Consider the following 12,933-nt stretch of genomic DNA (forward strand, 5'->3'; position numbering starts at 1 on the left):
TTTGGAACACATTAAGTAAATTAACCTTGCTATTTATGGAGAATATTGCTTCAGAATATTTGATTAAGGAATAAAACGAACATTATAAGGCATCGCATTAGTCGTGCTAAGTGAAGGATTGGTGTATTAGAAAGTCATGCAATATTTCTTTATAATTTTAATTTATTAATTTTAGGTTAAAATTACGATAAAAAAGAGTATAAAGTTAAAATCCTGATCAGTAGTATATATAGGCTCCTCTGCGCCAGGCTTTAGGCTGTGGTGGTGATGTCCGCCATCTTGGATTGTGACATCAAAGTGGCCATCTTGGATTGTGACATCACAGTGGCCATCTTGGATGACCCTGACCTTTGACCTTGACCCCGGTGGCAATCTTGGAACTACTAGCAATAAGTTTCTCGCATAAAATCAATTAACTTTCACTGAAGAAATATTATAAAAAAAATTATATTTACATAATATTTCAAATTTAAAACTCTAAGTAAACATCTGCTATTAGTCTCAGTAACTAATATGAATCCCTGTTCGAAGTCTGCTGCTGTATCGAAAGAACACGGGTGTAAGTTATGCAAAATGTAATTTATCTTGAGAAAGAATGGTAGACAACCCGAGAAAAATGACTGTGTTAAAAATCTACCATACAAAATGATAAGCTGTGTTTGTTGTAGCAAGTCGTTTCCATGAAGAGAGGGCTTAAAAAGTCACGACAGAACTTGTAACGCCAAGCCTGCTTACAAGCTAGAGAACAATGATGGAGCTACTTTTATAAAAAAGAGTGTTCTGCATTACCTCAATAATATTCCTTGTCTTGAACGATATTATGTTCTTAGCTCTTATGATCTCGACAAAGAACTTCATTGAAGGACGTTGATGATATTTAACAGACGAATAAAAACAATGGAAGTATCCTTAACATGAAAAGTGAGAATACATGCAAACCAAATTCAGGTAGATACTTTGTACGTTGTAAAAAATATGGACTGTTAAAAAGAAAGCTTGAAGACGATGAAGCTTCGACTTCAAAGATTTTGATTTCTTACAGTAATCTGGGTGAAGACGCTGACTTCTACGATGATGGCAACAGTGACTCTGAGGCTGGTAACATAAGCAAAGGCTGTGATGAATCACCTAAAGCTGGCAAGATCGAAAGCTGTGATGAAGCCCTGAGACCGAAACGATCGAAACGGCGTGTTAAAATCAATTATTTTGATCAAGCTTACGATGAACAGTGGGACGATACTGGTCTTAAAAATATTAATAACACACATTCCACAAAGATGGTCATAGCAGAAGAGACTGATTATACGTCAAGGGAAGATCCTAACATATTGGTTGGTCCCCTGAAACTGTTTGTGGCATCGGTTCATAGAGGTAACTACTCGAACATCAATGAAGTAGCCTCCATACTTAAATAAGTGATGGAAGCTGGCTGGCTACATACAATAATCACTTGTTTAACTGGAATGTGTATAATATTAAAAATAAATATTTTATTTAGATTTCAAAAATTTAATGTTTTAGTTCTTGTAATCTATTTCTAACCAAGAATGAATTATCGTAACACAACTTCCTTATTTTACTTGTGCTTCCAAATGTGCTTCCTTTTTATTGTTTGTGCTTCCAATTGTGCTTTCTTTTGGTTCATTGTGCTTCCTATTGTGCTTCCTTTTTTGATTATGCTTCCAAATGTGCTTCTTTTTCTTGATTGTGGATCATTAAATCTGAACTCAGGACATTATTGGTCTAATGGTTCGGATATGTCTGGTCTAAACGTCTGACTTTGGACATTGCCTGCATAGAAATGTTTTTTGAGTATCATCGAAAAATATCTCTTGGTTCGGAAATGTTTGGTCTATATACGTCACATTGAACAATACCTGATTAGAACCTATTCCAAGTAAAGAAAAATTAACTTCCATGGTAGGCACAGCGACAACATATTTATTTCGTCGGACAGGTATCTTGTATAGAGTTGTTTTTCTTAGAATGAATAGATTAATAAACTCCACAAAAGATAATGGGAAACAGAATTTAAAATTTATTTTAAGCCTTAGTTACTCTTATCACTGGCTGAGAATCAAACCAAGGTCGGAAAGCTATCGAGTCAGTCTTACATTAATAGAGGATATATTTGTTGATTTTTGAAATGTTTTCCAAATTTGTATGTCAAATATTATGAATTTCCAAAATGGCGACCAATATATCATTGGCTTACTGGAGGCTGGTACTAGATGAATTTAAGTCTCTTTTTAAGGGGAATGGAAAGGTAAAATATCTTGGGAATGCTGGAATCGAATATCAAGGATAAAATCTGAACTACTGATCATATTTCTTTGCGGTTTGTTTTGCCAACTAGATAATTTAATTACAGAGGGTTGTGTGTACAGAAGTGGCCACAATAATGCATAGTTTTTTAGAAAAAAATTAAATAACTTTATGCATAAATAAGGGGTATTAGCCACAAAATTATAAATTATACCAAAATATAATTTTTGAATGGTGTAATACAATATTATCTAGAGCTCTATAATACAGAATTTTACGTAATTGCTCAACAAGCGTGTCCTTCCTTACCTAAATGTTGCATGGCAGGTTTTAATTGGTTAAAATTCCTTTAAAATTCAGCGATCAAGTGTTTTTCACTTTTATTATAATAGAGTTATAGATAATATTATATTACACAATATAAAATTACATTTTGGTATAATTTTTAATTTTGTGGATAATACCCCTTATTTCTGCATAAAGTTATTTAATTTTTTTTCTAAAAAACTATGCATTATTGTGGCCACTGCTGTACACACAACCCTCCGTAATTAAATTATCTAGTTGGCAAAACAAACCGCAAAGAAATATGATGAGTAGTTCAGATTTTATCCTTGATCTTCGATTCCAGGATTCCCAAAATATTGTACCTTTCCATTCCCCTTAAGACCTTCCACCAAATTTTATTTAAAAAGGTTTTTTTATCTAGAATTATATTTTTGGGATCCAGTAAGAATTGAACCAAGCAATTAATCAACAAAATTAATCAATTAATTATTTGATGATTTTTTGATGAATTTTGTTTTTTTCGCCATATTTCTAGCGTAATAAATACAAATTTCCATTATCATTGGCTTACTAGAGGCTGGTAGACTAGGAACCTAAGGTGCTTTTATTGAAAAAAAATTTCACATAAAATTATTATTTTTTGCGTTGATCGAGTATTGAACCGAAGACAGGAACTAATCGATTTAATCAGTATATTAATTAATTTTGGAATTTTCCCCGAATTTCTAAGTATATAAATACAGATTTACAAAATTACATAGCTGCCAACTTGTGAAAATGAAAAATAGTACAATTTTTAAAATATAGTTTTGTTTAACACTAAACAAAATAGGAAAATATTTACTAAAAATATTGTTTTCAATTAAACTAACCTTGTTCGTCTGGGTGGTTTTTAAAGAAAAGTAGGTATTAATCATTCTGCCTTCTGCAGCGTTTTGTACGTGGCAGCTTTAGCTTTCTTCAGGAACTGTTGTTGAAATTCTTGCTCATAACACTTCTTATCAGATTTCGCCAACAATATATTGTTCAGCACTTGATGTGACATCAATGCTCTAAATATGGTCCTGTTCTTTTTAACAATGCTGAAAACCCTCTCACCCTCATCATTGCTGTGTGGTATGACTAATATTGAAAGCATTACATGTGCAACTCTATCATACTTTAAACTACCATCAACCCTCTTTATTTTTCCAACTGAACACCACAGATAATCCATACCCTCCGTGGATTCAAAAGGAATGCCATTATCTGCCTGCAACACAGAAAACTGTTCTTGAAGTAAGTCCAATGCTTCTTCAGGGGTTTCACTATCCTTAACAAGGAGAAATGTCGGAAACTTGTTGACAAAAAAAATTTTAGTGACGAAAATGAAGAAATATCAATGGTCCTTAAATTAGCCACTTCTGCGTGCTTTAAAATATCATTTTTTTAAGGGAAACTTCAGTACAATGTAATCACATGATAATGTAAAAAAACTTCTCACTGATGTGTAAAACTTTGCTTTGTCAGATGGTTCTAATAAATTCACTAGTTTGGATGCATTACAACCCACAACAAGATCTTCATCTGTCTTCTGATTTGTTGCAATACTGTACTTGATATCTAGTATTGGAGTTGTTTTGATTACAGTTGGCTTTACAAATTTTAGAAGCAATTCTTTTAACATTTCAGTTAATAAGTCCTTTAAAACATGTATGTGAGGTGTTTGTGACTGCAAAATTATATTAGTCTTTAGTCTTGTCAAACACTGGTATCACATTTACTAAAAACCAACAAATGACCTTGTTTAGGTCTGAAGAAAGGAACATGAAAACCCTTTCTTGCCGAGAGAGCATTTGTGTGGTTTTTTCTTCTTCTGAACCATTAGACTTCATTTTCTTACCAGTAGGAAAATCATACAATACTAAAGATCTTTTGCTGCAATTACTTTCAACTTTGTGAGGCACACTTAAATTTTTATCTTTATCTTGAGGAGCTTTTTTGTTGCAGCTTGTAGTAGCACACAATAATTTAACTTTGGCATCACTTTTACCAACAGCGGTTGCATCTACCAATCCGTTTGAACATTTCTTTGGTACTGTATTTTGAACAAACTGAAGTCGATGGGGCTGCACACTTGCTGTCTACCTCTTCTTTATAAAACCATAATAGTGGTTGCCACAAATCCATTAACCTTTGAAGACATATACCAAGCGAAAGCCACCGTGTGGAAATATGCTTTAAAATTTTCTTGGTTTTTTCATCACACAGCTTCTGTAAGTCTTTAAGCCTGTCTTTTCTCTTAGCACTTTTTTCTAGGTAGTAGTATATGTCTAGAAGAATTTCGTCAACATTCACAAGCAGTACTGTGGAACCTTTCTCTGCTGTTAAGTGCAACAAGTGACATGCACAACCCAAAACAATAATATTTTCATTTCTATCTCTCATTACAGCAGCAACACCATTTTTGGATCTAACCATTACTGCAGCATTTTCTGAACCCAGTGCAATGCAGTTCTTGATGGGGATGGTACAGCTTTCCAGAGTCCTTATCAACATTTCTCCAATATTTTTTCCGGTTGCTGCACCTTCCAAAGAAACAATTGAAAGCAAATCATTTTCAACTTTAGACTCTTTTACATCCAAATATGTCATACTACTGGATATAGCTTAGAATCATCATTGCTACCATCAGTAGAAATAGAAAATTAAGTATTTTTCAAAATACCTACAAGATCATTTTGACGTTCAGCTGCCATTTCACCTAAAATTGCGGTTGTTTTGGTGCACCCACAGCCGTACTTTTTGGCCTCTTCACTCTTGGGAAACATTTTCCTGAATAAAAGCCTTGCATGATCAGCGACGGATAGAGGCAAGTTATGTTCTATGATAAAAGACGTGAAGTAACATTCTGCTTTAATCAGACTGTAATCGCCACTTTGAATGCTGCTGAAAAAGGAATTTATTTTATTTGCGCTGCTATCACACAAAGCAGTTATTTTATGTTTATTTGTTCCTTCATGAACCTTTAGATAATTTCTGCCGCCATGGGAAACATTTATGTCACACGCACAAATAGTACAACAGGCAAAATTACTTCCACTTCGTGAACGAGAAGCTCAAGGATACTGTTCGCTGTAACATTCTAAAAACACTTGATTATATGTTTTCTTTTTCGGGTTGCTGACAGTTTCCATGATTGTTATTTTTATGACAAACACTCGTAACACACACCCATGGTACTAGCAACCGTAAATAACCATAACTACAAACTTTTCTTAACTAGTGACCACGTTCAACATTTCCGTCGTCCGATTACTAAAAGCAGGCTTCCCAACGTTGGAGCTTAACAAAACTTGTGGTATGCGGCGTTGCCATGCAACGTTGTCAAATTTCGAATAAGCCATCACCCTGCTTTCTCAGCACACATTTTATGAAGAATTGTGCGCGGTTTATTAATACGGTACATCCAAACAATGAACCACACTCCAAAAGTAATGATATCCGTCAGAAAGACACACACGATCGTACAATAGGGCCAATTATCGTACACTGTACGGGGAAAATCATAAGAGTTGGCAGCTATGAAATTATGACCAAATGTCAAGATGGCGGGCATCCTGGCTATAAATAATTATTGCACTCTAGCGGGTAAAAATTAAAATGACATGGTGGTAGCACAATCTGGCAGACAAAAGCAAGATGGTGTCCTCCAGCAGACAAAAACCAGATGGCTGCCTGCACTGGATGAAAATAAAATGGTGTGCGTAACGTCATACTAGTTGGCGATATATATGCAGTAGAATCTCGTTATAAAGTACATAAATAAAGCTTCAACTTTTATACTTAGTAATGAAAGTACTTTATTCTGAAAATCTATATATTTACCTTTAAAATGTAGTATTATTGAATTTAAAAAAAAAAAGTAGTAGGGGATCAAATGTTACATTAGTTTGGAAGCAAATATTTGTAAAACAAGAATTAAAAAAAAAAAAATTACTGAATTTAATACAGTAGCCTAAATTCTAGGCCTACATATAAAAAATTTATATCTGTCGAACACAAAATGACAAAGGGTTAAACTATTTTGTAGATGATATTTTGTAGGGATAGAATTCCCTGAAAATACTTACCTTAAATATTTGAAAAATCACTGGAGAAAGTTTTTTGTTTGTACAATACAGCATGTACAAAAAAATTAACTTCAACATAAAAAACACAGATAAATAAAAAATTCCATGAAAGTTTAGGCATGACCACTTATTTATTTATGATTTTTGATAGTTCTTCACATAAACACACTTCAAACAAGAGAGATGGCCTTTCTTCTAAGCAAGAATAATGTTTTATATTTTTTTCTTGAAAAACTGACAATTTTTAGTTTGCTTTGTGTGTTTTGTGTTTGTTGCACAAACTGTTCAACATTGTGCATGGATGGGAACATTTTCTGTTTTTGAAAGAAATGCTGAAAGTTTTTCAAAGCACATCATGGCTTCTTTTGCGGTGACTGGCTCCTCTTCAACTTCTTCATCTTCTGAAGATTCACCGACTGCTGCTTGCATCACTTCGTTTACTATTTCTGCATCAGTCAACTCTGGTGTAGTTTCGACATTACAATCAATACCTACATAGACTTCAAAAGAAATGTTGTCTAGTTGCAAAGTACTTGACACTTCTTGCCAAAATTCTGGTGAGATGTCATCACCAGCAACAGCATCACTTGCAGACCTTGTGGTTGCCTGGTCCATAGACAAACCATCACTGCTGTCTTCATCACTTGCCTTTATGATGCCAGATTTTCTCCAACAATTGGCTATTGTCTCCTCCTTAACATTCCACCAACCACCTTATAAGTTGAATGGCTTGACGGACATCGACATTTGTGGGCAAATTGCCCCTGATGTTGATAAAAATTCTCTCACGAGCCGCTTCCGAAAATGTACTTTTGCATTTTGGATAATGCCTTTATCTAAAGGCTGCAACACGGAAGTGCAGTTCGCAGGAAATAATTATAATTTTACATTTTCAAGTCACACATCAACATTATGAGCTGCACAGTTTTCAAACAGAATGATGATCTTTCTGTGTTTCCTTTGCATTTTTTTATTGGTCTCAAATAGCCATTTATAAAATAAATCTTTTCACATCTATGCCTTTGTGTTGCTGACATAGTCAGCTGGAAGTGATGCAACACCTTTAAAGCATCTTGGATTTTTGAATTTGCCAATAATTAAAGGACGTAACTTGGTGGTTCCAGTTGCATTGCAGCAGAATAATACTGACAACCTCTCTTTGGATTTATTCCCACCTGTGTATTTCTCTCCTTTGTATGCCATAGTTTTATTTGGTAGAAGTTTGTAAAAAAATGATGTCTCGTAGGCATTAAATATATCGTCAGGAGAATAAGACTCTAGAATTCCGTTCAATTTGTTGACTTTCCACTGCACTAAAACTGCCGTATCAGCATCTTTCTCTTCCCCAGACACAACGTTCCACGAAATTCCGTGTTGTTCACAAAATCGATGAAGCCAACCATAACTTGCCTGAAAATCTTTGATATCCATCAAGAAAGCAAAATTTTTTGCTTTAGCCTGCAACATGGGACCTGTGACTCGAACATTTTGTGCCCTCATATCCTTCAGCCAGTTGTTCAGCGCAATTTCCAGGTCCTTGTTGTCTCCTAGGCGAAGTCTCTTGCGACCAGCAGATATAGATGACTGTTCGTACAGTTTAATAATTTTTTCGCGATCTTTTATTATTGTTGACAGTGTAGTGGGCACTAAACCAAATGACCGTGCCACATCTGCATTTTTCCTGCCTTTGTAAACTTCTTTTAAAATTTCCACCTTTTCCTTCAAAGTGAACTGCATGCATTTCTTTTTATCCTTTTGGCCATCCATCCTGATTAAAATATTCAATCAACAATATTGTTTTCCTCGTGCCACGTCAAACGTAAACAAACCTCTCATCCATAGATAACCATAGCTCCGCACTTGTAGCGTGCGTCGAGAGCATGGCTGTGCCAGGCAACATTCCGACCTTCGTCGCAAAACAATTAAAGCATGTCGGCCATGTTGTGACACCAAACAGTTCAAAACTTAACCTGCATTAAATAACATTATTGGATTTTCTATTTCGTATATAGGTTAAAATATAATTTTTATTTAACGTTTGTATCTGCAAATATACATATCTGTGTTAATTAAAACTTTTTAAACATGCTATACAAATAACCAAAAGATGGCACAGCTAAAAACCATTGTCTAGAAGAGGGGCAAGACAGCAATTGATTGTTTAGATCGTCAATTGCACTAAAGTGTAAGATCCATGGAGGAGGAAGAAAGGCGTGTTATACTGTACTATGATTCTATGAATCGTTGAGACAGTGTTTGTTTACGTTTTATACTTGTTAACGATTCTTGAAAGTGATAAAAAAAATTATCATAATGTATATTTATTTTAAAGAACCCCTGCGCAAACACAGTAACAATTATGTAAAATTTTCCTGATAGCTGGAAAAGAATGGTCTTTGTATTGAAAAGTAGGATATGTTTTTAATGTTAAAGTGAAATATTTTTACATTGATTACATTGGTGTTTTGAGCGGGAATTAAAAATCATACGTTGTACTGAAAGATACGTTATTCTGAAGTACGTTGTAACGGAATTTCACAGTACATTGGCATTAGTGGTGGGAGACTAATATGTGGGTGGCTTCCCTGGAGGAAGGATCTGCAATTGTTTTACACTTGCCGGGTGCGTTTCAAAGACTCCATGACATAAAAGCATTTTTTTATAAAAAATGTTATTAATTTGATTAATTTTTTTATATCTTTGAAAACTTTTTCGAATTATTTGGCTAAGATTTACTGATTTTCAATACTGTGGCCGTGACATCATAATTAAATATGGTGGAATGTTTTATTAAAATTTTATTATTTAATTCTTTTATGAATTTTAAAATTTTTCATGATTTTCTAGCATAATAATCACATATTTTCAAGATAGTGGCCGTAATTAAACATGCAACGATGATGTTGTACACATCAAAGATGGCGGGCATAACAAAATGAGCAACGATGATATCATACACATCCAAAATGGTGGGTGTAATGAAACGTGCAATGTTTCTAGAATCCAAAAATGGTGGCCGTAATGAAAATTGCAACAGTGATGTAATAATTCAAAAGGCGGAAAGATCAAGGAAAAAAAATGGCAGAAATTTCTTGAAAACAAAATGGAGGTTGTGAAATTTAAAAGACGGAATCCAAAATAGTGGATCCAAGATGGCCGCCGGGATCAAGGTCATCCAAGATTGCCACCGTGATGTCACATTCCAAGATTGCAAACATCACCACCACCACCAACACAGCTTGAAGCCTGGCTCCAGATGAACCAATATATACTATTCTGATCAATAATGATGTGTGTGTGTTAATGTGTGTTTATTTAGATATTACAAATTGAAAACTAAATAATTATTTCAATGCATAAATGATAAAACACAATTAGTAAATGCACTAAACATTTCATCTAAATAAAACTGTACATAAAATAATGCTTACCGGGGACTCAAATTCCACAAATCCAAATCCTTTTGTCTTATACAAGGAATCTTTTTCAATCACAACTCTCTTTATTTCTCCAATATCAGAGAATATTTCAGTTATTCTGTCTTCAAAAGTAGTATATGGCAAGTTACTCAAGAAAATGGCATTCTTAGCTGGAAAAAAAAAGTTAATTCTTGCAAAGTAGCACACAATTATCATAAAACTTACATAATAGATATTTTATTTAAAAAACCGAAATCTATAATAATATAAAAAGGCATTGATGAACACTTTAAAGACTTTTAAAATGCTAAAAAAAATTTGTTTTGACTAGATAAGCAAATAAACAGTTGGCTCTTAAAGTATCAATAGCAGAGTGTATTAGCACATCATTATGCAATTAAAATTTTGTCAACTTTAACTACTTCAAAGAAACTCTATTTTCTTTAAACATACTAGTGTCATATACTAATAAAAAATATAATTTTAACTATAGCCATCGCACCGGCATGAAAATTAAAATTATCACGTAAAACTGACATGTCATGTACTTGGATTTTGCATTGTCAAGGCTCTGTTGCAAACCACACATCATATACTAATAAATATTCTAATGGTATGCAGATAAATTTCTAAGATTAAAACCAACAAATTTGCTCCTCTACTAACTAAAGTCATTATGAATGTGGCTATTATATCAAACACGACCTATATAATGTGGAATTAGAGTATAATAAGTGTAATGCAAGGTATTTTACAATTAGTTACACAGCTTAGTGGTCACAGTCAAAGCTTGAGAAATTTGAAATGGATGGATTCTTTCCTGACAGATTTTGTATTGATTATTTTTATAAGTAACACCCCTGAGTTTACTTGAGTGTAGATAACAAACTGTGAATATGCCACGCTGGTTTTTGTTCGTTATGCGGTGATAACGAAGCAACAGGAGCCAAGGCAGGCAGACAGTGTTCTGGCACCCATCCCTCCTGCTGCACCACTCAACTGTCACATTCGTCAGCGTGGCGCAACACAAATTGCCTGCTCCTTCCTTTGACAAAATGGTTTGCTGTTCCTTACGGGTATCATCATCATTATCGACATTAGTTTCTTCAACTGGCTCTTGCTGAGGTTCCAAAATTCCGTCCAATAACTTCCGCAGTTTCCGCTTGTCTTTCTTAGTCTGCAAAGCCTGTGAAACACAAACCTGCCATGTTTTGCATGTTTCTCCCCACAAAGACAAACATCTCATTAGAACTTCCTCCTTAGACCTTACCTCTTACTGATTCTTGTGCCACTCGTGTCAGAAAAATTATTACATTACACTTGCATGTTAGAATGCCACAAACTTCAGAAAAATAAAATATTTTGATCACCACACAAAGTATTGAAACTTAAGTTCACTGAACGTATATAATTTTTTTTTTAATACAAGTATATAATTTTTTAATACTTCCACTTGGATGAAAATTTTAAATTGTTTTGTGTTGTAAAGATTCTCTGAAAACAGTTTATAGAAGTTATTTAAAAAAAAAGGTCTGCTGTACAGTGACTGAAAAATAAACAGTTGCTGAAACAAATCAGCCAACTTTAATTAGAAATAATGTAAAGTATATTGTCCTAAATGTTAAAAATATATGTTTTCCCAACATAATATCCTGCCTAACAACAAGATCTGTTTAAGTGGATACAAAATTTTATTACTAATGCAACACTTGATTCAGTTATGAACATCACTAAATAACAGAGGAGTGGGTTTTAATTTCTAGCCAGTGACAATTACATAACCAGTTTGAAGTAACATACATCATAGCAAGAAAAATTAAACTTTACAGGACCCGCTAGTTTATTTAAGCAGCAAATGACCAAGTGTTCAATATTCTAAAGCACTAAGGCTGACCATAGTTCATGAATCATATGCTTCATCACTCCATGGACATAACACAGAATTGCCATGCAAGTTTTTGTCAGAGATTCACAATACCATAAACACTTTAAATTATATTTGTTTGCTTAATTGTTTAATTAAATTTAGAGGTCTGTATTTAAACTATACCATTGTGTTTGTGACAAGTATATTCTTGAATTTCAGATCATATATTGTGTTTTTGAAATACATTATTTCAAACACACCAGCAGACATCAAAAAGTGTCATGTGAGCACAGTCGCCTGACAAGTGATCAAGTGGCTGCAAGGTATGCAACACGATCATTCTAAATGGACCAAAAGAATTTCTTTGACATTTTTATTTAACTAAAATAAGTTTTTTCAAGGTGTATCTGAATGAAAAGTTCTCTTAGAGGTCAGTAGTATATGTAATACAGCAGAGGCAGGAGTGAAAAGAAGCGAACACCAAGCAGTGGCCATAGCCTGTTCAGAAGATGGGTCAGTTCACGTGTAGGGACCTGTGATGTGCAACTGTAGAATATGGAAGCCATTCAACCAGGTACGATTTCAATGTAAAATAAAAATTATGCAAAGAGTACTGATTGTAGGGTTCAATATCTCAAGTTATAATACAAATGGAAATTTACATACGTACCTACGAATTTGAATGCTTAACTACGTTAAAAAAAAGTATCCTACATACCACTGTAGTTATCTAAGCTCCACTTGTTATTGCAATTAGTTGCTAACTTTGTCATAATTGCATAATTGCACAAATTAACACAATAAATGGTTTTTCAGATGCAGAAATATCACGTAAACTCTTCTTTGACATTGATTAAAAATAACAAAAACACTGATACTAAAGAACTTTACAATTTCTTTGTAAACTGCTTCCAGCTTTAAGCATGCTCTTTCGATGTTCTTACAAACTAGTTTTGCATTAAATTTTTTTTTTACTAAACTA

General features: G+C 33.8%; 2 protein-coding genes across 6 annotated transcripts in view; one reads left to right on the forward strand and one right to left on the reverse strand.

Moving 5' to 3' along the window:
• The window catches only part of LOC134531595 (squamous cell carcinoma antigen recognized by T-cells 3-like), a 188,129-nt gene that overhangs the window by 56,168 nt on the left and 119,028 nt on the right, over positions 1 to 12,933 (reverse strand). For both annotated transcript variants that reach the window (XM_063367323.1, XM_063367322.1), the window contains exons 11-12: positions 11,159 to 11,270; positions 10,097 to 10,254 (exon numbers count right to left, since the gene is read on the reverse strand). In XM_063367323.1, the coding sequence (XP_063223393.1) occupies positions 10,097 to 10,254; positions 11,159 to 11,270 (270 nt within the window). The remainder of the gene's footprint in view (positions 1 to 10,096; positions 10,255 to 11,158; positions 11,271 to 12,933) is intronic.
• Positions 1 to 12,933, forward strand: part of LOC134531596 (uncharacterized) — a 63,182-nt gene that overhangs the window by 36,093 nt on the left and 14,156 nt on the right. The gene's annotated exons all lie outside the window — the stretch shown is intronic.

Source organism: Bacillus rossius, chromosome 5 (genome assembly GCF_032445375.1).
Source record: "Bacillus rossius redtenbacheri isolate Brsri chromosome 5, Brsri_v3, whole genome shotgun sequence".
Taxonomy (NCBI): domain Eukaryota; kingdom Metazoa; phylum Arthropoda; class Insecta; order Phasmatodea; family Bacillidae; genus Bacillus; species Bacillus rossius.